At 39.2% G+C, this 27316-nt stretch overlaps 2 protein-coding genes across 2 annotated transcripts in view; both read right to left on the minus strand.

Annotated features, from left to right (window-relative positions):
• rab6ba (RAB6B, member RAS oncogene family a) overlaps positions 1-4204 on the minus strand; it is a 58732-nt gene extending 54528 nt beyond the window's left edge. The window contains exon 1 of the mRNA XM_044361934.1: positions 3921-4204. Within this exon, the coding sequence (XP_044217869.1) occupies positions 3921-3990 (70 nt within the window). The 5' untranslated portion in view covers positions 3991-4204. The remainder of the gene's footprint in view (positions 1-3920) is intronic.
• A 963-nt stretch (positions 4205-5167) lies between these two features.
• On the minus strand, positions 5168-26941 carry slco2a1 (solute carrier organic anion transporter family, member 2A1). The gene is made up of 14 exons (XM_044362504.1): positions 26119-26941; positions 19599-19736; positions 18099-18261; positions 17331-17543; positions 17014-17112; positions 16761-16900; positions 15344-15416; positions 15031-15195; positions 13527-13731; positions 10330-10468; positions 7425-7588; positions 6861-6925; positions 6140-6260; positions 5168-6046 (listed from the first exon to the last, which is right to left on the minus strand). The coding sequence occupies exons 1-14, from the start codon at positions 26173-26175 to the stop codon at positions 5926-5928; spliced, it is 1863 nt and encodes a 620-aa protein (XP_044218439.1). The 5' UTR covers positions 26176-26941; the 3' UTR covers positions 5168-5925.
• Between the last annotated feature and the right edge of the window lie 375 nt (positions 26942-27316).

Consider the following 27316-nt stretch of genomic DNA (forward strand, 5'->3'; position numbering starts at 1 on the left):
CTGCATCTGTGGTTTCACAGTCTCTATGAGGAAATGTGTCTGCTGCTCCCTGCCCGGGCAAGCCAAAACCTTGTTTCATTTGCTCAGAAAAGCTGTTTCCTGGAAACACAGTGATTGATGCATTAGACAACCAACTGAACCCTACTTTGAAGCATATTGGTCCAGTGATTCAGCAGTATTTTGAAGCCAGCGCTAGTTTGCACGATGGCAATCTCTATGCACTGAAAGATGGAAGATGACATTTTGATTCAGTGAGCAAAATCTCATCGCAGCCATGCGGATGCATCTAGCAAATGTATTCCCATCTGTTTGTCTGAGGTGAAATGAAGCATGCAGCAGGGGATTACATCCAAACAATTGGCTTTTACAAAGTACCGTGCAGGACTGCTTCTCTGAAAACCCGCCTATGGCCAAACATCTATGACCCAATAAATGCAGAGCAGTAATCTGAGGTGTTTCTAACAATGGCCTTGTTGATTGCTCTGAGGCTAGAACTGGCAAAATACTGCTTCCACCAGGAGCGTGGGCACACAGACTTGGAAACAGCTGATTGGCCAGCTGAAAATCCTTCAGCTTTGTCAAGGAAATCTTTAGCCAGCCCCCATTGTACCGGCAGTGTAGAAAACACCCAAAGAAGTATGCAGGAGGAGAGACTTCCTGACAGCTCATTTAACATTCTGCCTGCTTCCACCCACTTAATCTGGAGCCCCCACCTTTCTGACGTTAACCGAATCTTTTATGAAAAACAGAACATCACGCCAACTTTCCCTTTATAACACATCTTTTACCATTATGGGCCTTTACACAAGAACTATCAAGGCAGAAAGAACGAGTGGTCTTTTCACAGCAGCCTCTGTACTGATGCCCCTGTTCCTGACATACTTGAGTCCAGTCGGGTACATTAATAAATGATAGTGGCAGAGCTGACGGGATTCACGCCCGCCTGGGCACCAGCTGCAATTATAGCAGACATGTCAGAGAGACACAGTTCCACCGGAGACAACCCAATCAAACACGAGGCTGGTGCTGTCTGAATGAGCACTAGTTGACAAATAAAGTCCCCTTGCACTGATAACAGGCACAGACTCTCACTCCGCCAGACCGGCTGGGACCCCTCACTGCAGACCTGCGGGGTCTCAAGAGGCTTAAGGGTTCAACGAGCCAGACCGTTTTACCAAAAGGGTGCTACAGCATGAGGCCTACCACAGCATCTCACTCTCTAAAACCCGACAAACCTCCAGGATTATATGGAGGTCAAAGGTTTATCTCGCTGATAAAACTTTACAGCAGTGACCAGAATCACCACGCAGCGTCAGCAGTAATTATGGTAAATGCTGCTTTTATGATCCTGTCTGACCTATCTAAAGACACTGTAACGCTATAGTATGCGTTGCAGGAAATACTTCTGTGATATTAGCAGTGATGTCTTATTGCAATATTAGGACAGACACACTGATACATGCCCTCCTATCAAAATGTATTTGCAAGTGGAATAACACACCCTACAAAGGAATCTTTTAAGCCCACATGTTAATGAGCAAAAGTGCAAGCTGTAACAAAGATAAAAGGAAGTTGCACCATTATGGAATTTAATTACCAAGTGGCCCACATAGCTTATAATGAGAAATGATTCATTGATGAGAAATGTTCCTCATCAATAATTCAGGCCCCCTGTCAGTTACAGCCAATGTATGTTCATAAACAACACACAAAACTCTCTAATTCTTCTAGACTATTAAGACCACAGAGGCAAGACACTTCCTGTATTGCTGACAAACTCTCGGTGCACCAAAACCATACTACAGAGTAAAAGTGATGAACGAGTAAAATATTTTCACTAAGAGGAAGGAAAGAAAGTGAGCTGCTGCAGCAAACCATAAAAGCAACCAGACCTTTGTCTGCATCCAATAGCCGGATAGATGTAGCTCTGTGTCCTGTGTCGACACCTGAAGCCTTTATTGTTCATTCTGCTTTTAAATGATAATAAAGAGACTTTAATCTTGAAGTATGAATCAATGGAGGTTTGCAATAAAGCTTTCTATAGTGCAAACACACACAAAAACATAAATCCATTTCATAGTTAACGTTTCAGTAATAAGAAAGGATTTCTCTTTATCTCTTGACCGTTATTTATGATGTCAAAACAGGCGGCTCAGTGGTCTGGTGAATACAGCACACACCCTGATATTATGTTTATGCGGCCAAATCCCCTTTGGCTTGTTGCTTGGCACTTAATATCATAAAATTGCCCAAGAGTAAAGCCAAACAACAGATCCATGCCCTTTCTGGGGTTTGTATAAATACATTATATATATCGTGTGTCTTCTGCACTCTCATATGGAGATGAAAGCCCTGTGTGGCAAAGATAGAAGGGCACATGTCAAGTTTTAAGAGTAATCTGAAGCATCACATTTAAAAAAACCCTCAATGACCTGAAACTAGGTCTGCAACTAATCATTATTTTTTTTTATAATTGATACAATGTGTTATTTTATTTGTCAATAAATTGTTTTATCTATAAAATGTTGGTTCCCAGAGCCCAATTTCATGTCTTCAAATGTCATTTTGTTTGACCAACAGTCCCAAAAACCAAAAATATTCAATTTATAAATGATATAAACAGACAAAGGCAGCAAATGTAATTGAGAAGCTGGAACCACACAATAATTTTTCGACTCAGACGATTAATCAATGGCCAAAATAGTTAGCGACTGATTTTCTGTCAATCAACAAATCGGTTTCTCAACTAATTGTTTCAGCCCTGTAGTCTTATCCAGCAGTACTGCAGGGCATCATCAATTGTTTAAGTTCAGTTAAAGCATCTGAATGTTCAGTGATAATCCCTCATCTGATATCCAGTAGATGCTTTGGTGCATAGCTATAAACCAACACAGATCCACTATTATCTGAATAGTAACTACGGCACAGTGTTGCAAATGAACAATATACTGTGTAATGCATGACCCCACTATACTGGATGATCAATATGAGCTACTGGAGGACTGAACCATGACTAATGTGGTTCCTTCGGCTGCTAAAGATCTTCGAATAAGACCATAAACACACCTGACCTGATCATCGGCATGGAAGGAACAACCAAGTAAGCCTAAGGATTCGCATCATGTCTCAGCCGGCTCAGTGTAATCTTGTGGAAAACAATTTTGTTGCCACATTGAAGCCTCAGAAAAAGGAGAAGCTTTTCACTGTCTGAGGGTGTGGGCGAGTAAAGCTTGGGATGGAGGCAGAGATAATAAAAAAAATAAATAAATACATTTTAAAAAGCAGATAAATCAAAGATGAGTTCACACAATGTGCTGCACTCATGTCTGTTGTTTTGTGCACCGTGCTGAGATTTTATACATTTATTCATGGAACAAGTCAGCATTCAAAAACACCAAACTTGGTCAGCCTCAGCAGGCAGACTGGAACAATACCAGGGCAGAGACTGCAGCCACACAAGTTATCTCATCGCCTCTGACAACCTGGGTGTGTCTCAACACACACAGATATTTACCAACTTGTTTCATCCACAGCATCAGACCTGACGCTGCACATTTACCGAAATGATGCTGCATAAATCCTGATAACTATAAAAAAAAAATGTAAAAAAAAAAAAAAACACAGTAAGCCTGGGATGCTTTAAACTCATAGCCAACCTGAACGCTTTACAGGGCGGATGTTAACATTAGAAGAGCCTCAGTGATTTCACAGTTAAACTTGGAGGACTGCAGGCTACAGTTCTCACACTCCGGTCCATTATGTGAAGCTTTACAGGCTGGTAATTTGATTAAAATAATGCCCTCCCCTCTCCGCCCTCACTCCCACTGACTGGAAACACAACTCACAACGTGAACTTGCTGACGGGCTGGCAGGTGCAACCGACAAATGAACTTTCCCAGGGAGAATGAAACACGTCTTACCACTTTGCTCCCCCAGAAAGACGAGTTTGAATTTTCTTAAAGGGTTTCCAAAGTCGCTGCCCACGGACATGTTTGAGGAGGAGGAGGGACTCTGGACACCGGAGGACAGTCTGGGTTTACTTGTGTGTTTTCCCACTCGAGCTCGGTGTTGGGTGGTTAAGATGCTGGTCGGAAAAAGGCGGTGATGTTGCTTCTCTCTCTCTCTCTCTCTTCGTGATGGGAACACACTGCTGCTACTGCTGCACCGGCCCGTGACGTTTTCTTTTTCATTCGGCTTCTGCGCATGCGCGGCCTCTCCTCGTTTCCCCGATGAACTGACAGCCGTGATATAAAATGACGTCATGTGAGTCGGGTGGAGGTAGACATGTAAAATATGCTGCTGGGCTCCAGTTTTATTTGTATGGATGAACTTCTCTTGTTCCATGCAAATTATAAAGACATCAGCAGAGATACAGGTGTGTGTGTGTGTGTGTGTGTGTGTGTGTGTGTGTGTGTGGCAAAAAACAATGAAGCTAACATTTTATACTAAAAAAGTGATTTGCTTTGCACTCCTACGAAGTTGGTGGATTTTTGATTCACAGATTTTAAAGAGCAAATGGTCAGAGTTGAAGCAGCAAGTGTTAAGATTTCTTGACTTTTGGTCCATAATGTGGATGAGATTAACCTCCAAAAACACTGGATCCTACAGTTCCCATAATGCAGCTTTCATTACACCCCACCTGAAATTATAATAGCAATAATCATTATTATTGTTATTATCCATTTAATTTGTACTGCACTTTTCATTTGCAGTGAATCTTAAAGTGCTACAGTGTTAAAAACATATAAACAAAAGAAAATCCACATCCCCACTAATACTACCCTAGACACATAAACTGATCTTTATGTGTAAAATCGATGGTTTGAAACATGAATGTTGGCAAAATATATATTTACACATATTCCTATAATATGAATTCACCATATATATCATATGATATACAGTATACTAACCATGAGGTTGCATGGGTTTGACAGGGGGCCCCTCTACAATACAGGGCCACAAGATTATCGAAAACTGCAGCATCCTCCTTAGTTGATATTGTACAATAGTCATGAAAATTCCCAGACAAACTAGAACTTAATTAAAATACCAAAACCAACTGACATGTAGTGAACCTGGGACATCTGGGTTGCTTACTTTGCCAAGTTGTCAATGTTGGAGACATAGATAAAGACAGAAATGAAAACAGACTTCAGGCTGCATATTAGAGATTTGATTAATTGTACTGTATATTTTTATTAACCAGTAATTCATTACACATGTATGCACTCCACATAATGTGTGTGATTAATTCCATTTATGAGTAACAGTGTATGTATGTGCATGTATGTACTAAATATTCAAAAATGTATTAGCATTGCAATAAATCAAGTGTTACATGATTATATATGAAATGAGTATTGCAGTTATCACAGATGTCTCTGCGTATGAGACAAACATCTATAAAAAATAAACTTAAATATTAAGCTATACAGTTAATTAGTTACAGAGTATGTTCCCATTGCAAATAGAAACCTGAATAGATTCCTACCTTACAGGAACAAGTAATAAACAAAGATATTTCCAATATCTGTTATTTGATCATCAGTCAGACTCTCGTCACTGGTCTCAGATGCATGTAAATGTTGTGAGGTACCACACAAGACGTGTTTTAGCTGTCCTGTCTTAACTTGTAATGAGTTGGTCATATTGTCAGAGTAATTCCAATTATAATCTTTAAATCATGCCATTAAATGCATCCAAAAGCAGCAGAAATTTTCCCATTTGGAAAATGTATATCCTAACTCCAACCAGTGAGGCCCCAGGTAGGGAAGAAATTGAGGTCAGTGTAGGCACGTCATCTTCATGGTGGCTTTCTCACACTTACACAGCTTTGTGCAGCACATAGTTCTTCAAAATGTTTAACACCACAGCAAAGCTTTCAGAAACAGAGGCTTGGATCAACAGGGAGTCTCAGCGGGGTCACAGTAGACTTTCGGACCTCTTCTCCAGACTGTACTCCTGGGTCCGCTGCACCTTCCACCCCAGCATCGCCAGCAGGAAGACGCCCATGACCTTATAGCCCACCTGTAAGCCCAAGTACCTGCAAGGGTCAGACAAATGATTGTTAGCAGTGATGCGGGTGTACTGTGTGCGTGTTTCTGTGTTATGTGCTCTGAGTGGTAAGTTTTCTAACCGGTTCCTCAAGATGTTGTTGTCATAGTAACCACAGCTAAACTTCTTTCCGCACACACGCTTCCACCAGATACATGACGTATCAATGGCCATCCCGAAGAGAGCAGGTGCTGGTAGCCAGGCTGAGAGGGAGGAAGAGTGACAGAGAGCTCAGTATAAACACATTTCTATCCCCATATGGTTGAACTAGAACCACTAGAGGGCAATCCCACATTTCCTTTAAAGAAATTCATGTAAAATTTATGAAATAATTAGAATTAATTACATTCACTGATTTGGTTGAAGAAAATTTGAAATTTAACTGCGCAGAACCTCAAAGTGTTCAATATTAGATTAAAAAAATATATATATGAAATTAATAATCACCTGAGTAAATTGTGTACAATAAAACAACAATAATGAAATCATTTTTAAATAATAAATGTCACTTTTTATTTCATATAATTTTTTTAAAATAATGAAATAAAAATGCACTCCAATAAAACTTATTATAAAAATAAGAATGAATAATTCTGCTGAGATATTTCATATTAATTAGTTCATTTTACATCATTTCTTAAGTTACTTCCCAATGATCTTTTTTATTTATTTATTTACTTATGAGGACATTTGGGGATTTTGGGGGTTCTACTGTGCACTAACAAATGAGAAATGCATCATTAATACAATAATTAATTATTAATTTGAGCATAGTGCTACATACTATTTGTGTACTGACTTACCCAATACTCTCATGAGTAAAAACTGAATCCCTATAGCAAACGACTTCTCTTCAGAGGGAACGCTTCTGAAATGAGCAAGAAAAAAAAATGATAGGGTCAAATCCTGTCATGTTGTACAGTGTCATTCTTGAATGCAATACTTCTCACAACACAATAACATACACTGGACAACTGTGGCAGCCATGAATCAGTACATTTGCTTTATTTGCAAACATTCTTGCATTAAAAACACACAACTATTCACTTCATGTGTATGAGATCACTGATGTGTTGTGGTCTATTTGCCTCTCATTGATTCTTAACTCTCCCATATTGCGGGCTGAGTGCACTCATTTATTAACTTTTATGTACTTGTATGTTTGACTTTTTAAGGACTGCAGAGTCAAGGAGAGCCTATTAAAAACAAGAGCAGCTCAGTGTTTGACTGTGGCAGTTTCTGGGAACAAGAAAGCCATGAAAGCCTCTGAAAACCTGTTGAGAATTAGAGTATAAAACATGACAGAGGACCACAGTGGTTGGGGGGAAAGTGTGTATATACTGTAATATATTGTCATCCTTCCTTACCTGAGCACCATCATGTACATGGGGTTGTGAGTGAGGCAGGCGACCAGTGATGCCAGTGAGATGACAAGTATGACGGGGAGAAGTAAATGTTTGCAGTTGTTTGGACAGGGAGCTGGTTTGGCATGACCCTGGCCCCCAGATATACACCTGCAGTTGGTGTAAAGCTGTATAAGGAAAGAAAAGCAAGGGAGATATTAAGGTTGTTGTTTTATTTCAACTTTTTAGTTTGTTATGTTATACTACATCTGCTGTGAGTCTTATTTCCACCACTAGGGATGAATAAAGGGTTTCTGCTTGGGAAATACACTTATTCGCTTTGTTGCTGAATGCTAGATGAGAAGATCAATACCACTCTCATGTCTGGAAATATGAAGCCGGTATTCTTAGTTTAGCATAAAGACTGGCAGCGGGAGTCTCACGTTGACAACAAGACTCCAAGAAGTTACTGCACCAAGCCAAGAACATGTTCTAGCACCTAACATCTATAAAGAAATCTACAGATTTAACAAGCAAGACATCGTCGTGGAAAAAATCCTTCAGCTGGACCAATAAGTCTTCAGGTTTTCCACAACACATTTATTCCAAAAATCTAAGTATTCCAACAATCATGAAATACACTGAATCAGACAGAGTTCAAAGCAATAATAGATTTACTGTGTATTAAGCAAAATACAAGTAAACCTAGGCTGGTTCATGGAGCAGACACTGAATCATAGTCATGAAAGCACTGACTATTACACCCAATTCAACTTTTCCTTCTGTGGAGTTTATTCTAATCATCCACACTCCTCCTTGTTTTCACAATTCTTGGTATGTCACCATTTGTTACAAGTCTTTTGTAATATGAGCTATTTTATACACTATTAGCGATACAGTCGCTCTTCCCATAATGACATCATACGATGACCTTCAATATGTTGCCAGTGATTCAATATAGTCCTTTTGAGTCACCATTACTTCTGGATCCTCCTTAAAGTAAAAATAAAATAAATGGCTCATGATGATTATCTGTCATGATTATTGACCTTTATTGATCCATTGTCATGGTTACTGACTCGAAAAATATTCCACAATATAACATCTTAATTAGTAGTTTTCAGAGGTGCTAGCAGGCAGATTTTTTTTTGTCCTTTCGACAGAGCCTGGCCAGCTGTTTTCCTCTTCCTCCAGTCTTTATGCTAAACTAAGCTAAGCTAATCCACTCTCTTGGCTCTAACTTCATATTTAGCTTACAGACATGAGTGGTATCAATTTTCTCATCTAACTCTCTGCAAATAAGCATATTTCCCAAAAAGTCAAACTATTCCTTTAAAAACAGGTAGCTCATTTTAAAAAAGACGAAGAAAGCTAATTAAAATGAATTGCACTTTTCTGTCAAAATGTGAAATATACAGCACATGTTGAAACAATTAGCCCATAACATCAATAGGTGATAATATTTACCAAAGATATAAAATTAAAACTTTAGATGACAAAAGTAAGAAAAGTAGAAACCATATATAGTTTGTTATTTATAGTAAAATGGGACTTGAAAACGTTTGTATTTATGGCTACTGTATACACTGCACTGTCATCCTAACACTTGGAGTGGAAAGGTTAGATTTCAGACAGCTTTCAGTCTTCTTCACCTTTTATTTTTATGCATAAAATATATTTTTCTCCTTCAAACAATACTAGAAACAGTTCCCTAAAATGTATTCAGACTTCTTGTCTAACACTTGATTGAAATGCACTTTCAGCCTTTCAGATGTCCACAAGAAAGAGAAAAGAATTAGTCTGTGATTTCTGGGGATTAATCCATTAAGCTAGCTGTAGCCATCACTTTCTAAAGCTGTGCTGCAGTATTACACAGCAGGTTTACATGCTGAGTCAAACCGACAAATACTCTATCAGCAGTCACACAATCCACCCACAGATAGATGATTCACAAGCTGTGACGTTTAAACACTGACATTTTTACCCTCTTAAAACACCTCCTATCTGCTCTGTGACTAATAAGCATTGATTGGACATTGGCTGTGAGCCACTAGTGTCCTTTTAGGAGCAGAGCAGGGTCTTTGTCTACTGTGACTGAAAATACAAAGACAAATTATGTAGGACTGGGATTTCATATCAGTGCTCCAGCATGAAACGTGTGATATTTCAAGGACCATATGGTAGATATATCACATAGTCTAAATACTGGGACGCTGAACCAATATGCTGTAAAAAAAAAAAAAAAAAAAAAAAAAAAAAAGAGGGAAAGAAGAAGCATCTAAGGCCAAAGTTGCTTCCTGTTCTAAGTCTCTACTGAAAACTTGAAAAAGACAGGTTTAAGAAAATGTCTACCCCCTGAAGAGGAGACTTAAACACAGACTCTCAATGCATGTCAATGGCATTTTATTAGCGGTATGCATTCCCTGCAGTACTCTGCAGTACACAGTTAAAGGTTAATTAAACCCTTGCAGCCTAATTTCCAGATCCTGCACTAGAACAGGAACCAAACTCATTCCTTCATCCCACACTGAGAAAATTATAGATGGTTACAGAAGACATTTTGAACACTTTTCCCTGCTCTAAAAACATCTGATCTTATTTATTCCCTTTTTTCTTTTCAATAAACTTATCAAGCATTCGTGTTTTACATGATTACTCTACATCAGGTAATTTCACTCTCATCATTCTAATTTTGCACACATTTTCCCCTAGAAAAGGCAGCTTAAAGTTTAAAGTTCAGTTCAGTTCAGTTCAGTTTTATTTTTATATCTCTCTATGACAAGCATATCTTAATGGCTTATATCATATACATTTTATATAAAGACTCACTGTATACTAATGTTACATGTGTCAATATACAGCTGCGTAATCTGCAGGGCTTTGGGCTGAGGGAGGAAACCATAAAGAGGTGCTTAGAGGAGACACTGACCTGAACCCTATTGGTGTTGTTGGAGTCTTTGGTGAAATTGGTGCAGCCTGCATGACAAGGAGAAATGTACTCGATACCATCCGAGCCACATACAGGGTTGAAGGCACTGCCAGGACAGGAGCAGTTGGAGTAACACAAGCTGTGGAGGGCAGAGACAAAGAGTCAAACAAAAACAAGTAAGTGGGACTGTCATAGATAGATAATGTTTGAGATTAGTGTTTCATTAGCATGTATTTGCTGACAGGTCCTGATAAAGTTACAGAGGTTCAAATAGTTTGTTTTAAATATATGTAATTCAAATTATATATACATAAATATTCAATTCTAAAGAAAACTGAGCAAATAGAGTAGAATGTAACACTACACTACATGGTTATGAGTTTTATGTAGGTGCCAGAAGTTTGGTTGTGGGGCAAAATAACTCCTTACTATCTAATTTTATAGATGAAAACAATCAGAGCTCCAACATGTTAGTGACCTACTAGCATTTTGTGTAAACTGCTGCCAGGTCATTAAAGGTACCCTGTGGAGTTTTTGAACTTTATAAGCGGGCCCCCAATTAGTTTTACAATGCACACGCACAAACAATCCTCCTCCTTCCTCCAGTTTCAGATTATTCCACTGATCTACACTTGTGGTGGCAAAGTAATATGTCAACACTGCACATGTAGCAAATTGTCAATAAAAGAAAAGGAAGAAGAAGACTGCTAGCTAGCAAACATGACTGTAAAAAGAATATGGTTTCAAATGCTTGTTTTTGCAAATACTTCTATAAGGAAGGAATGATAGACACGTTTTGATAAAAATCACTGAATGTAAACACAAATTTGTCAACAAAATTCTACAGGGTACCTTTAATCTATTGCCCCTTTCACACATGCAGTCTATTCCTGAAATGTTCTGGAACATTTCCTGAATGGAGTCATGTGTGAATGGGAGCAGGGATGGATATTCAGGGAAATTTGTACCACCTCAAGACAACATTTCAGGGAAAATGACGGTACGGCTGTCTTCTGAATAACAGCAGTAACGTTGCAGGCACAAACAAGTAAAAGGTTACATCCATCTGACAAAAGACACTTTCATGTGGTGCGAGCGAACCAATTACGAGACTTGACGTGTGGGTGACGTACTGCGTGTTGGGCAGTGCTTGGTTTTGGCTCATCTGTTTTCAACATGGAAGCTGCGTCACAAACTTTCTCATATTACAGCTGAACAGTACACTAAAATATGTTTCTGAAAACATTTGAGGTGAGAAATAGGCAATACAGTAACTTAAGCTTCATTCATATTTGATCAGGACTGCCTAGTTTGAAAGTTTGATCCATGTTTCATGAGGTTCGCCCTCTTCTTCTGTTGAGTTTTATGGTGGTTGGCATCCATAAGTCTTGCATTACTGCCATCTGCTGGACTGTCTATTCTGGCATTGCAATGTGGTGTGTGAAAAGGTGCAAGACGGAAATGTTCCTGAATGTAGCTGCATGTGTGAATAGTGAAAATCACTAGCGGTGCCTGAAAGGCTATCCCAGTAATTTACCAGGAACTATGCATGAAAGAGACTTAAGAATACAGTACAGTATCACTGAGAACTGGTTACAGCTAACAATCAATTTAGCCAGTGTACCACTGCTCTGAAAAAATTTCAACTTGTTCTCCTTTTTCTTTGGAACTGCCTATTTGTTCACCTCAGTAAACACAATTGGGGGGAAGTTTAAAGGGGGAAATTGTGTTTGAGGAAATTCTGTTCCTCTGTAAAAAAAACAAAAACAAAACAAAAACCCCAAGCAACACAAACATGGATGTCTTTTTATGGTTTTGCATGCAGTTTGAAGCAAAGTTGAAAGGTAAGATTGGCCAAGTTTAGCCCGAGTCTTGGGTGTAACCTGTAATTTACATATTCATGAAGTCAGAAGCTAACAAAGGAATACTATATCAAGCGTCCTGTCTACTCTCTGTATCTCACATATTAGATGAATGATTATGAATATGGTACAAGTATTTCAGAAACAAAAGCTCCAAATGATGTGTAATTGTTAGAAATTTGTATGGATTTGTAAGAACTGAACACTCCCTAATTTAGTTATAGTTAACAATAGCATCCAATCACATCCCTCCAAATGTTATCTGAATTCACTTTCAAAACATCTGTAAGCTGTGAGGAAATTTTGGGACTTGATTTCATTATATTTGAGCAAGTGTAACAGACTTAAAAAGGCACTTTGATAATTCTTATTTCCAATTTGTATTTGTAAATTTTATTTATCATTTAATGATTCTGCTGAGTATTTGTGAATTTTATCTCAATGAGCAATTTCTATTTACCGTTATTTTCTTTAATGTTTCCTGTGGAAATTACCTTGCTGCACATCGCCCCCCCGTACCTCCTGAGTTCCCGTAGCTCCTCTTCTGTCCCTCACAGTGCCTTTTTGTATTGCTGAGAATAAGTTGTGTGCTAAAATCTCTGCAGCGTTTCGTTGGCTACATGACACAGGGCGGCCTGCCGTAATTAAAATGGCGCCAAGAAAGTTAAATGAAAACATCTACAAAACTTATATTAACGGTCAAAACAACACAAAACAGCTGGGTAACATTATAGTATCGACAGTTAACAATATGCATTAAAAGGTTACAACATAAACAGTTCAATTTCAAGAAAACAATAAAAAATGCTGCTGTGCTATTTTATTGTTTTCTCTGTAAATTGAACCGTTTATGTTGTAATCTTTAACGCATATTGTTTACTGTCAATACTATTATATAACCCACTTGTTTTGTGTTGTTTTGATCGTTAATATAGGTTTTGTAGATGTTTTCATTTAACTTTCTTGGCGCCATTTGTATAACAGCAGGCCGCCCTGCGTCATGTAGCCAATGTGATTTTAGCATCCATTTCCTAGTGTAAATTCTGTTATTTTACATGTTTAGGAGCAGATGTGCAGGAGAGACCAGAAGGCAATTCATGTGTACGACATTGTCTTATGCAGGAGCAAATAAAGGCTGGAAACTAATCCTTTGAGTCATCTCGTTACATTCCCTACCCACATCTGTTACACGAGCATTTCACATAAGATCAGCTGGATGTGTGGCTACAATATTACTACAACAATTAAATGTCGCTTTGAAAAAAATAATGCTGTACACATGAAAACTCCACCACATCATAATAAAACTCTGCAACTGCTGCTCCTCTCACTCACCCCTGCTGTCCGTTTTGGGAGTAATTGATTTCTGAGACTTTCTGGGTGGGGCAGCCCATAAAGAAGAGCGGGATGCAGAGGAGGGTGGAGATGGTCAGCATGACCACTGAGAAGCGCGGGATGGTCTTCAGAGAGAGACCTGTCCTCTTCATGATGATCCCGCCCACCAGCATCCCCACTGCTACTGCTGGTAGATTCAGAGCACCTGGGAACCACAGATGATTTAATCATCACCAAGTAAGCACAGCATTTATGGTCTACTTAGGATGTCCAAAGAGGTTTCTTCAACACTGTGTGCTGTCCTTTGTTAGCTGACATAGACATGAACTGTAGAATGACACAAACTCAAATGACTATTTTTTTTCAGCTTATTTAAAATGCCTCCATTATGGTAAAGACAAGGGCCAGATTAACCCCATTTATGCCCCCACTGCCCCCAATCCTCCTGCTCTCTCTGTGAGTTGGGTTTGTGACCCGTCTCCTCCCAATAACCAACAAACCACCTACTTGTTAAGTGCACACTGCAGACTACACATGAAAACACAATATTTCACCTAAAGACCCAGTAAGCATCCAGTATTACCAGCCCCGGTATTTGTTTTATGCCTTTCGGTTTTTGGAGATTTAAATTTAGAAAAAAAAAAACAATTTTGTCAAAGAATATGCACCATTTAAAGACATATCAGAAGTCAGAGTCTCAGAATGAGGGAATGGTACAGGTCTTGTCATGTGGCCCCAATTTACATACCATTTTGCAATTAATTAATCTACTACACACCAAATGAGACACAGTGAACCTGGGCCTAGCTGCTCTGATAGTCTGGGGCTCTGGCGCACTTTCCCAGCTTGCTTGGTTGATAATCCAGCCTTGGTATGGATGGATTTAGGCATTTATACCATTGATTTGCTCAGAAACAAAACTACTCCAATCTTGATACTTCTGTGCAATTGTCAGACCAGATGCTGCCAAAAACTGCCAAAACTACTCATAGACATCCTTTACAAGAAGACAAACCAATTATAAAACATGACTGTGTGTGTAGCTGCACATATTTATTCAGATGAGGTTGCCCATTATGCATTATTCACACTGACATCAGGTCACCAGCCTATTGCCCCCCCTGAAAAGACAGGTGAAGCCTGAAAGCTGTGCAATGTTGTAAAGGGGCTGACTTCCATAAAGTAAGCACAAACCCAAATAAAAAAGTAAGACAGTACAAACCTAATTCACTCTTTGGAAAGCTGCCATGGTGCAAGTGTGCTAACCAGAGTCCAGAGTCCAGAGTGTCCATTAAATGATTTTAACAGACTGTTTCATTTCACTTGCCTTCACTTCCACAGTGTTCAATAAAATGATTTAAAACATGCCATTCTGTACATTATAACTTGAATTATTTAACAGCTGACATCGATCACAATCAGTTGCCTCCAAAGGCAGTAGTAATCTATTATAGGATCTTTTCTTGAAGCTCCTCCTTTATAGTAGCACTCCTGCAGGACCTACCTACTAACATGCTGCTGTAGGCGAGTGAAGCACTGTACTGTCGCTCCAGAAACTTGTTCAGGAACGTGGAGAGACCTGCTATCACCGAAGAGAAGCAGCACTGGGCCAGGACCAGCATCAGAAAGAGCGGGCTCAGCAGGAGGTGGACAAACATCCTGGGAAACACTGATCAGACATACAGACACACTGATTATAGCACTGATACTTTAAATGACTCCCTCTCTTATTTATCTGTTACAAAACATTATAAAAGCATATGGAGTCAGTTAATGAATAAGTTTGAACAATTGTGGTCTGAATGTAGTAAACATACTCTTCAGGAAATCAAGTAAAGAGACATCTGGCTTCTTGAAGTCATCACTCATGTCAGTTTCATCTCCAATCATCTGAAAAATGATATGCAGTTTAAAGTGTTATAAGGAGTATCTGTGAGGGCATAATTAAAGCTTCCTTTTTGTCAAAATAAGAAATTTATGAGTTATTAGGTGTGTCATGAATGCAGGAGTATCTGTGTTCTTAGGCTACACTGATTCAAACATACAGGACAGTGTAAAACGTGGAGGATCACTTGTACAGTAAATCAAATCAGGCCTGTTTTGACCAGGAAGACCTGATTCGTCTTCTCCCACATCTTTGTTTCCCTCCATATCACTTTGTTCCTCAACAAGTCTGTCTCTCTCCACACTGTATTCATGTGATGTGGGAACATTAGACAGAAATGACAGCTCTGTGCAAAAAGCTCCACAGTGTTCAGTGCATTCAAAATCATCTGAAGCTGTCAAACACCATAATGGAGGATTTCTGTAGACTTTTCGTCTCTAATGAGATTTTTGTGGCTTTTTCATACTGAAATGCATGTTCTTAGTTTAAATGTGAGAATTTGGGTTTCACAGGGGGAAAAAAAAAACATTTTAAAACCATAAAAATTTGTTTAGGTGTTAAAAATTGATATAAACATAGGTATTTTAGTCAATTTCAACACTTTCTTCATTAAATTAACATTGAATTAAACTGTGTTTCCTTGTGTTTGCACTATTGCAATGCATTAATCAGCCACAATCTTCCATTGTGTGTCTTTTTGAAATGAACTAAAAGACTTTCATGTTTTATATCAAAATATATATATAATATATATATTCACTAGTCAAGAAATGTGTCTTAATGCTAATAATAACATGATTTTCCCTTTCCGAAAATGATGAACTTAAGCCAGAAGTAATATAACTTTATATTGCTTTTCACTGCACTTGATCAGAATGAACTGTATCACTAAATCTATAAGCTGGAAGGGCCAAAATGTGGCTTCACAACCATGAGGGGGATTGGCTTTATCATCTCTGTAATTAATGTTTTCGGCAAATTATTTCAAAGATTAGATACAAGCATAAATATTTCACAAGTACAATACAAATCAGTTTTTTGGTATCAAAATGTGTTCAGCAACGTAATATGTTAGTTATAATGTTGAGTTTTACATTATGTAAAAGTTTTTGTAGCTTCTAGATGGTGAAAAAAACAAAGGAGGACAAGTACACTTGCAATGCTGATGTCAGCCAGTAGATGTCAGTAAAACATGAGAGATGTCCAGCAGCTTAGGAGTATTATTACACTGAATCTTACATGTACTGTTTTCATACTCCCTTGAAATGTGAAATATCCTTACACAATCGGCACAAGATAACATGTTTAGCCATAAAACAGGGCTGTAAGTGAGTAAGAGTGTGACTTACATTTTCCTCTGAAGGCATTGTTCGAGGGAAGAAGAAGTAGGGGATGGAGGTGAGAAACAGGAAGCCTGCAGTAACGAGCAGGCCCATCCACCAGGCTCCAACCCAGCGGGGATCACCTTGTCTGAGCTCTTGTTCAGCTCCTGCAAGACACAGCAGCGAACAATGAGTCATCAGATAGAACAGTGGACCAACTTTCCTGCTTTAACATGCCTGTAAAATTACTTCTGGATGCCTTAAAAGACCAAATCATTACCAAAACCAAGTTTGTCCACGTCCACATAGATTCGCAGAAAGACTGAGCCCAGCAGGTAGCCAATGGCAGGTCCAAATACAGATACTGCAAACAGGATAGCTGCAAATGACAGAGAGCGGCTGTGAGTTTCTGAAGTACTGTTGAGTTGTTCTGTCATTTTCTTGCCAAATACTGATGTTATCAATCTTCACAGTTGTATATTAAAGAGCTTTTCTACATGCAAGCCTGCAGAATCACCCAGTGTCCCACCATGACCCTCAGATTGTGTGCTCTTTATCAAAGCAAATCAATCTATCTGTGAACAACAGGCCATTCACCTATGTAAAGAGGGGAGTTGCCAGGTCTAGCAAAATCATCTATGTAGGAAATCCCAAAGGGCTGGATGGGCACCGAGCCCACACCGAAGAGCAGCTGAGCGCTGGCCATGAGCAGCCATAGGTTGTTGGAGTCGACCAGACGCCTGCTCTCGTCACGGCCACAAGACTCCAAGTTGCTCGAGTTCCCCTGCAGGTTGCAAATATCATGGCGGTCTGAATCACAGCAGGTAGTCACACACGAGACGGAAAGGAGAGGGGCGGGAAAAAAAAAAGATAGTTAATGACAAGCCAGGGGATACAGATGTGCAACTATTTTAATTTCCTGAAGCTTCTCTGACCCTTCCCTGACACGCTGAACAACGCCAAGGTACGTTGGCTGGGGGCAAAACGAAAGAAGGAAGAGGGAGATTGTCATTACAAATTAAATGCCCTGGAGGTGATTCTAATCTCCTTAAGCTTTCAGCGAGTGCATAAAGATTATGAATTTTCCTCTGATTTATGCAAAAGTTCAGCTGGAGAGCACCAGCAGGCTTTCTGAATACACCATTTGCTACAGAGCACAGTGAGCCGAACAGCAGACACTTGTTTGACTCCTGCTGGGTGTTATGGAGCCTTTGCTGAGGAGGGAGCCGCCGTGCTGCAGCGTTCTGGACGAACTCTTAAGTAAAGCCTCATAAATTGCATTGACATATTTGTACATTCATGAGTTCCCTGCTCTGGACTGAGTCACATTATCTGTCACAGTGAAGCAGTGTGGGCTTGTCTTACTGTGTAAAACAGAATCGTAGCTGTATCGCTGGGATACGAAGTGAGGTATGGTCAGGATCATGGCACTGACAGACATCATCAGTCCACCGATTCCAATGACACGAGGACGGTGAACCCGATTTCCGAAGTAGCTCACGAACACGATCAGCACACTGTTACTGATCTGAGAAAAAGACACACAGACACACGTTTCAAAGAGGATCCAGAGGGAGCATTTTCCCTACAGAGGACAGTCACATTTTTCAAATGAGTCCATTCACACTGAGTGCATTCTCTCACAGTTATCTAACATTGCCAATGAACTTTCAAAACCAAATATGGAAGTTGCTGGGAATGAAGCGGTGTCCGCACACAACCCAGGCACAATTCAAATGTCATATGCAAGAAAAATAACACAATGTAGAGGCGATAACAATTTCAAAGATTTAAACATGCATTGACAGATCTTTTTGGTCTCTTGGTGGCAGTGAAAACAATCTGTAAACAATACACTGACATGTCACCTCATCAGTTGATATGGCAAACATGTTAAACGGTTGTTTATTCACCCATTTAGCCAACATGGAGCAAAGTTAGCATTCATTTAGAGTCGTGTTTCTGGCCACCTGATTCACTCTCCTTTTAGCTTCTGTTGGCTCTCCACTCACTGCTGAAGGAAATATCCGGCCCTTTAACTGCTAAATGCTCCACTATGTTCACCTGTTAGCAGCTAAATTTGTCTGTTTGGTGGTGGGAAGGTAGTATACACTGTGTTTATCGAAGCTTTTTTGCTGAAAACAAAAAGCTACCTGTTGTGGCTGGAAATGACACGGGTGGGCGCAGTGAGAGTCAACCAAAACAGTAAAGCTATGGACCATAGAAAAACAAAACAATGTGCTGAAAGATGCTAAGACGCTCCATAGAGCTGAGAGAAACTGCTGAGTCAATTGTTATATAAATAATATAAAAGATAATTATATATAATATATATAATAATATATATAATATAAAAATATTTATTTTAGCAGCTTTAAAGCATCACACTAACAGGAGATGCTGAAACTGAAATTCCCAGGCCTTGTTTGGTCTGTGTTTTCATAAAATGTTAACACTTCGAATCAGATGTGCTTGATCACATTGTCCAAGTGCCGCCAAATCCTGAGATTTGAGCTGAAAAGTAATTAATAAAAGGCAAAAAGGTGGCAAATGTCAAAACAGTATTTCATTTGTGAATAGTGACCTGTAGTCGTTAGTAGGACATTTATCCGTGTGATTCATTTAACTTCCACTTGAGTATGGAAATCCAGCGCCCTCCGGGACGAGCATGTACAGTACATTCTTTCATTATTCTTGACCCCCATAATAAAACTGTTCCAAAATGCTTGAATCCCGCTTGAATTGTCAGGAAGTGTGATTTTGATATGTTTCTTGTTCTCCAATTCCTCCTTTGTCATCGGTATCCTTGAAATAAAGCTATCATAATCTCAAACTGTGTGCGGGTATGTTATTGTTGGCTCCTACCTCGTTGAGAGAGGAAATGGTTCCCGAGGAGTAGCTGCTGAGGCCATAGCGTCTCTCGATCGTGGTGATGGTGCTCTTGAAGTAGGCACTGTACAGCAGCTGAGAGAACTGCAGCATTCCGTGGCACAGGACGAACAGCTAGGACAAATAGAGAGTGGTACTTCAGTGTCCAAGAATTATGTACGTGATAACAGATGTACTGGCAAGCAAAAAGATAAACAAAGGCAGGACAGAAATGTAAAATTTTACAGATTTTCTGGAAATCAATTCATTTTCCTGGAAATGAATTGACCTTGGACCTAGAACTGCTAGTTTGATCCCACAGAAACCTAGTAAAATTTGTGATCCACAGAAATGCTTCCAGTGTTTTAATATGAACTGCCATCCGTTTCTATCATTAATACCTCTCACAAATGTCCAGTATGCTCTGACAAAAGCTTTCAGTAGTGGTGGAGCCAAGGTTATAGTCATAAATGTCATCTGTCTTTTATGCTATTTTCAGCTGCAAAAGACATTTTGGCTCCACTCAAATAGCAGCAGAATAGACACAAAGCATAAAACATATTCTTCCTGAGAGGCCTAAATTGTTCCAAGGAACAGAGACCAATTCAGAGGAGCCACATTGTCATCCCATATGTGGCCAGTGTCTCGGAAAAGTACCGGAGGATTTGAGTTAAACACAACTTTCCATTGTTTTTGAACCTCCGGCAACATGCTGAAGTGACGATTAGTTCAGTCAGTGGAGTGCATATTTAGACAGGGAGGACAGAAGGATTGAATGAGGTGTAAAATGAGGTGATGATGAGGGGAAGTCATCTGGGAAAGGGACATAACATTCAGAAAATTCTGAACAGAAACCCTTCTGAAATCTTTTAAGCTGTTACAGTATCTACCCGCAACGCCATCCTGAAAATCTTTCCAAAGTGGTTTCACATCAATTCACACCTTGATCCATGTGACCTCATGGTGTGAACAACTGGGACTCCCCAGCAGACACTGAGGAAGCCTGTCGGATGAATGTCGAAAACATCCTCAACACAGCAACTTCAGTCCAGTGGACTATTTCATTGTGACTTGACATTGTTCCAAGAACATCTCAGTGGACAGTGGAGGAAGATTTATTTTTATTTTAAGTATTATCACCAAATAATAATAGCTGGTTAAAGTGAAGTTAATTTTGCCAAATTTGTTAATATATTTGACTGTTTTATATGGTATCTTATTGGCCGGTTTTATCTATAACAATGCATCATATTTATAAGCTCGTCTTATGTTTTGTATGTAAAATCTTAAACCGCCAACTAACTAACTAGAGCTGCCTGACAAATGTAGCTGTGAGTCAAAGATTGGAAAAAAATCATTACTTAGCAAGTCACAAGAAAGTTTCAGGTCTTAGCTCTGAGTCAAGTCTGGACCGACTCGGGATCAGGTGAAGATCCCAACAAAGATCCCTGTTCAATCGAAACATGACCTAAAAGAGTATCAGTATGTTTTTGGGGTGTCTATGGTCTACACTCTGTCAGTAGGTAGCTAGAGTCAATTAGCTTAGCTTAGCATATAAATTTGGAAACAGCTAGCCTGGCTCCGTCCAAAGGAAAACAATACCAGCAACTCTAATGCTCACCAGGAAGTTACTGCACAAAGAAAAGGCCCCACCCTGAAACCACAACTTATTTTTACACTTGGGGTTTATACGTACTAATCTAACGACATGTAATTAATTAATTAGTGAGCTTTCTGGGTGCTGGTAGGCGGATTTTATTACCTTTGGAGAGAGCCAGCCCAGCTGTTTCCCCGTTTCCGTCTTTGTGATAGGCTAATCTAAGCATTTTTTGGCCTTCATATGCAGCCACTGTGCATATTTCCCAAAATGTACCCTTCCTTTAAAAGTCAAAGTTGAGTCACAGGTCCTTTTTTTATTTTGTCGAAGTCAAGTGTAAAGTAATCAGATTCATGACTGAAGTCTGACTCGAGTCCAAGTCATGTGACTCGAGTCCAATATTTTTTGCTGAAATGAAGTGGAGTATCAAGTAGCAAATTGGAAATACCTTTGTCGGGTACAAGTATCTCCAAGTTGTACTGAAGTCAAGTACATAGTTGTGTCTTATGGCAAAGCAGTAATTCATCTGCTTTCCCAAGAAGCTAAACAGCACGGTGCCAAAGGAGTAATGAAATGTGTGATGAGGTCTTGGAATCATCGTCAGCCAATTACTTAGCTTCAAGTGATTCTGTATGGGTCTCCAATTCATTGCATGATTTTGTCTCCTGGACTTTTCTCTTCACACCCAGAGATGTGGAAAGATCAAAGTTGTCCACTGGACGAGCTCCCAGTGATCTGGAAGAGCTGCTCATTCTGTCTGTGTGTGAGGTGGTGTTCACAGACACTCGTATGAGTCTCTGTACATGGGTTTAGTCATTCGGGGGGCCATGAATGCACGAATGATGCTAAAGATATGTGTCGAGATTAGGAGTGAATTTGCTATGAAAACACTGATAAATCCAAGCTTTCAGTTTGTTTACCAGCTGCCAGACCAGCTGAGGGAGAATAAACTCTGCATTCAACCCAGAACAGTTAATGCACCTATTAAAGCTTGGCTTAACGGTTTGTTAGCACACACAATAGACGCTTTTACACTGTTGTTAATATTTCATCCTCATTCTGTATCAAATGTGCTTGAATTATCTAAATGATTTGACAGGACCTATTTGCATAGGCAGGCAAAGAGGTTTTTTTAGATTAGAACAAAAAGTTATAGGTTCACACGACTTCTGCCTGAGTTCTTATTTGATCTTGTCTGATTAATATTTTTATTGAGATAAAGTCTGATGCAACTATCATGTTTCAAAGATAACTCTCTGGCCTTCTGACAATTTGGCTCTCACACTAAAAAGTCTAAGTTGTTTTTGATTACACATAATCCATTTAAATCAAAAATTTCCTCTTTTGATGGAGAAACTGTGTTTTCTTGCACCCAATCAATAATAAAATACAGCAGGTTAATTATTCTTGTTGAAGGAATACTGCATTAACTGTGGAATAGAGCAGGAGAAATACAGTTGGTGCTGAACGCTAAAAATGGATCAGTTATGTCACATTGTGAACAAAGCAGGATTTACTGTTTATCCACACTGTTCATACAAGTGATTTATGCCTATTTGATTCTTGTATGCAGGAAAGTGTTTGGATTCTCCACAGATTTTGTACATATTTATCCTTTTTGAACACTCTCGGCCCCTTCTGTTTGGATGTTATTGTCCCAGCCTGCAACCCTGCTGCGAGTGGAAGAATTGGGGGAAGTTCACACTTGAATTTCAAATGCTTTTATTTCAGGGACACGTGCTGTAGCTGTGCTGCTGGGTATCCATGGATTTCCATGAGGAAATCTTTTTTTGTCATTAAAAAATGCCTGACCTACTTGGTCAAGAAATGAAATAAAGGAAAAGCTGTGTGTATGAAGTCTCCCATGACACATGAAAGAAACTACAGCCACAGAATCACCTCCCTTCATTGTGAAACAAACATAAAACAGTTTTGCTGCACAATAGCATCATTGTCAAAGGAGCATTTTCTCTGATTTAAAGCAACAGTTTTTGAAAATGATATAATTAATTAAATCTTAAAATAAATATTAAAATTAAATAATAATTGCAAAAAAAATAGATGAGAAGGTTGAGACCACTTTTATAATTGTCTATCAAATATGAAGCTACAGCCGGGACACAGTAAACTTTTCTTAGCCTAAAGACTGGAAACAGCTAGCTGGCTCTGTCCAAAGATAAAAAAACAAAACTTACCAGCACCTCTAAAGCTCACTAATTAATATGTTATATCTTATACTCATATGTTTAATCTGCAGTGTAAAAACAACAGGCCATCGTTATACAGGAGGTTATGCGTCGGACTATTTCTTTGCTGCGCGTAGTGACTCTAGAGTCACTGTGAGGTTGCCTGGCAGCAGAGACAACAGGAAGTGACCGAGCTTGGCCTAGAAATAGTCCAGCACATAACCCCTCATAAAACCCCATAAAACAACAATCTTCTGTGTTTACAGTTTCTTTTAGGTTATGATTTAACAAACAAGATATAATATGTTAATCAAGGATGCTAGTAGGGAGATTTAGTCACCTTTGGACAGAGCCAGGCTAGCTGCTCCTGTTTCCAGTCTTTGTGCTAAACTTTGCTAACCATCTTCTGGCTGTAGCTTCCTTTTTCACAGACAGGCACGAGAGTGGTGTCGATTTTCTCATCCAACTCTCGATAACAAAGCGAATGAGTGAATTTTACCAAAATGAAGTACTACCGCTTTAAGTTTGACACATCCTCAAACGTGAGTGCGCACTGAGGTGTGGAGAGGGAGAGGTAGAACAGGAGGTAAGCATCACGTAAGCATCCTGTGCCCCCGAGCAGACACTTGGCTCGGATGTTGACAGAGGTATCCTTTAAGAGAGTTTGATGGTGTAACTGTTGTGGAGACTAGGTGCAGCCTACGGTAGATAAGTTCAAAGTTGTGAAAAAAACCAAACACAATGTCCAGATGAAACTGAGTAAATAAGAGAGCAAAGCACTGTACACCATGTACTGGTGTCAAGAGAAGATGGATGGATTTGATTGCTCCCTGTGAAACCATTGTTGACCTGCTTGGCCTTACTGAGTGCAAAGTGATCTGGTTTCATGTGAAAAGCGACTCGGCCAATTTTCTTTTCTTCGTTACGCAGGAGGCCAACAGTAATCAAGAGTTCTGGCGTGAACAGAACTTAAAAAGATACTCCTTCACTTCGTCTACTTACTGCTGTAGGACTGGCTTACAGAAGTAGCTTAATGACACATTACTAAATCTGCTTATTCTGAGCTACTCCCATGATCCAAACATGCCTTGACATAGCTTTGAACTGTACTCTGCAGGATGGGCGAAGGTTCACTGTGAACTTTGAACAGAATGATAACGCCTGTAGGGTGAGCCATACTGTTTCACTGTCCTCCACCCTCCTTATATTTGTACATCTCGGTTTCAACACAAGGGGGGAGAGGGGGGGTTGGGGGGCTTTAAAGTGAAGACTTAAAATGATAAACAGAAGAAGACTCGTAGCAACTGGACCTACCACAGTCTGTGTGGGAATGCTGAAGGTAAACACGTTGAGGATTTTTCAAATAAACCTTCACCTTCTGGGAGTTTACAAGTCGCTTAACTAACTTCTTTCACCGTCTCCTCTAAACTTACAGAATATACGTCTATTAGTCACATTTCACTAACGACACAATTCAGATGAAGAAGACAAGTCATTTCTCGTTGTAGTAGTTTTGAAAGCAACCACCAAAGTGCAACATGCAGTTTTGCCTCATTATTACTCACAGCCCTGGAACAAACTGTTTCTCTCCCATTATTGCCATACAGTGAAGTACAACTGCTCCTTTTGGCACTCAGTGGGGTTACATTTCTTCCACTAGTCAGTGTTGAGTGATACTATTAACATTAGAGCCAACAGTGCAGAAAATGTATCAATATTTGAACTGGAAATAGTTACGAAACACATGAAAACATAAAAAAATGAACTGAGGGATGTATTTAAAGATGGAAACTCAGATACAAGCACCACTTTCCCCTGCGAAAAACTCCATCTGGAGGAGAATGAAATTTTCTTTCTTTCTTTTTTTTTTAAAAAAACAACTTTTAATAAATTTAAGTTTTCAATTAGTCAGTGAAACACCTTCAATCATAAAGTAGAAAAATAATCAAACAAATACATTGCTCTGAACTAGAGCTGAAAGGACTAGTTGATTAATCAGTCAACTGATAATCCGTTAATCAATTCAGAAATCAACTTTCAAGCAAGAAACCTTCATATTCTCTGATTCCAGCTCCTCATATTTGACGTCTTGCTACTTTTCTTTCTCATATTGTTTGACAGCAAACTGAATATCTTTGGGTTTCATATTGTTGGCTCTGAGAAATTATAACGGACTTTTTTTATTATTTCGGCAGATTAATTACTAATGAAAATAATTAGTTAATAGTTAGTGAGTAGCAGCCCTGACTGGTTCGGGGGTAACAGCAACATTTATTCACCCAAAAAGCAAAGATAAGTCATCGCTCTTGGTCACGTATATGACTTTAAAAAAATAACATTTTATTTTATTTAATTTCTTCTTCTTCATTATTTTTCGCTCTAACTTATGTCAATTTATGTGCACTATTAACGATCACAAACTGACATTATTTTTGATTTAAATTTGTATCGGAGGAACTATTTTTTTTGAGATATGAGTAAAAACATCTCGACTCTATGGCAGAGAACTTGTTGATCTAAGGTGCAGCTCTGTTGACTCTTAGGCAACACTACACGGGACACAATATGCCCAAGTTTTTCCGAGAAAAGAAATTCTATGAAATCACTCCAGTATTATCATCCTCTAAACATAAATCTAGCTCAGGTGGTTATATGAACAATGAAAGAACAAGTGCTACAGGTGAAAACAAGACATTTCACAGTGTGTAAACGCGCTAGCAGCACTGATGCCTACCTTTATGCTGCGGCACAGCGTCCTTGGTCTCATGTCTTTGGCGGAACGTAAGTCCATTAGTTGAGCTCGTGCAGAAATGTGCCTCTCGAGGTTTGTGTCAGAGGTTGATGTCTTTGTTTTCCCCCCGGTGAGCTGGACTGCTTTTTTATGACTGCCGGTGATGTAATTGGACTCAGCCCACACGGCCCCACGCGCAAATGTTTTGAAAGTTGTGAATTGGTAACAGACAGTCTCGCGCTGATTGGCTGCGTCACCCGCTAGCCCGTGTGATACTCACCTGTGAGCGCGTGCGTGTCCGAGCCTGTTAATTCTGACATTAAAAATGACTCGTCACCGTTACTCACAAACTATTTGACGTACACTTGATAAAGAATAGTTTGAAGGAATGTTATGTGTAGTCATCCTCTCATTAAAGCCCTACTTTGTTCTCCAGCAGCTCAAACAGGCTCACTGTTTCATTAATTGTGGAATGCGGCACTCCGGATCTGTTCCCGCCTGAAGCTAATGAGTGGTGGGCCCACTGAGAGAGAGAAGCTACTGCTAATGAGTCAACCTGTATAAGCAGAGTTTCAGTGTAGCTATCGAGGGTTTATTATTTCTCTACCACCGTTTAACTAGGTGTTAAATTATTCCAGGTGAGCGGGGTTGAGATATTTTACTTACAGGTAGAGGAACTAAAAGGCGAACCAAAACTAAAGCTGCTAAAGATAAATATATATCTACAATAAGCCTTAATGGACAAATAACAGTCACTGCTAGCAGGGCCGTAGCCAGGATCTTAAGAATACCGAGGTCACAAGTCCACCCAGGCATCCCCCCTCCCCTAATGTATAATTTTATTTATTAACTGTTATGTTTTCTGTACATTATTATGTCGAAACATGAAGCTCCAACTGCTGTTTCAAAAACTGCCAAGAATAGAGTTGTGGTGGAAAAACAATCCTTTACTCCTTTTTTATTACTGGCTAATTCTTTTGTTTTCATTATTAGATGTGGATATTAATTTTTTGATGTTTGGCTTTTTAATATTTTTTGTAAATATTTAATTGACGATGTACATGTTGCTTTTTGTCGGTCATTTCTTATTTTGACATTTTGAGGTTAGATTTGACATATTTTTCTATATAAAAGTGGCAAAATTTAAAAAGCCTCAAACTACTGACATCATCTAATTAAAAATCTACCATATGAAGGTTTG

Source organism: Thunnus albacares, chromosome 9 (genome assembly GCF_914725855.1).
Source record: "Thunnus albacares chromosome 9, fThuAlb1.1, whole genome shotgun sequence".
Classification (NCBI taxonomy): domain Eukaryota; kingdom Metazoa; phylum Chordata; class Actinopteri; order Scombriformes; family Scombridae; genus Thunnus; species Thunnus albacares.

Coding starts and splice junctions, on each gene's coding strand:
- slco2a1 (XM_044362504.1), bottom strand. CDS start 26,175: ATGGACTTACGTTCCGCCAAAGACATGAGACCAAGGACGCTGTGCCGC. Junction 19,737..26,118: donor CGCTGTGCCGCAGCATAAAG/GTAGGCATCAGT, acceptor TATTTGTCCTAG/CTGTTCGTCCTGTGCCACGG. Junction 17,113..17,330: donor CAACTCCCCTCTTTACATAG/GTGAATGGCCTG, acceptor TGTCATTTGCAG/CTATCCTGTTTGCAGTATCT.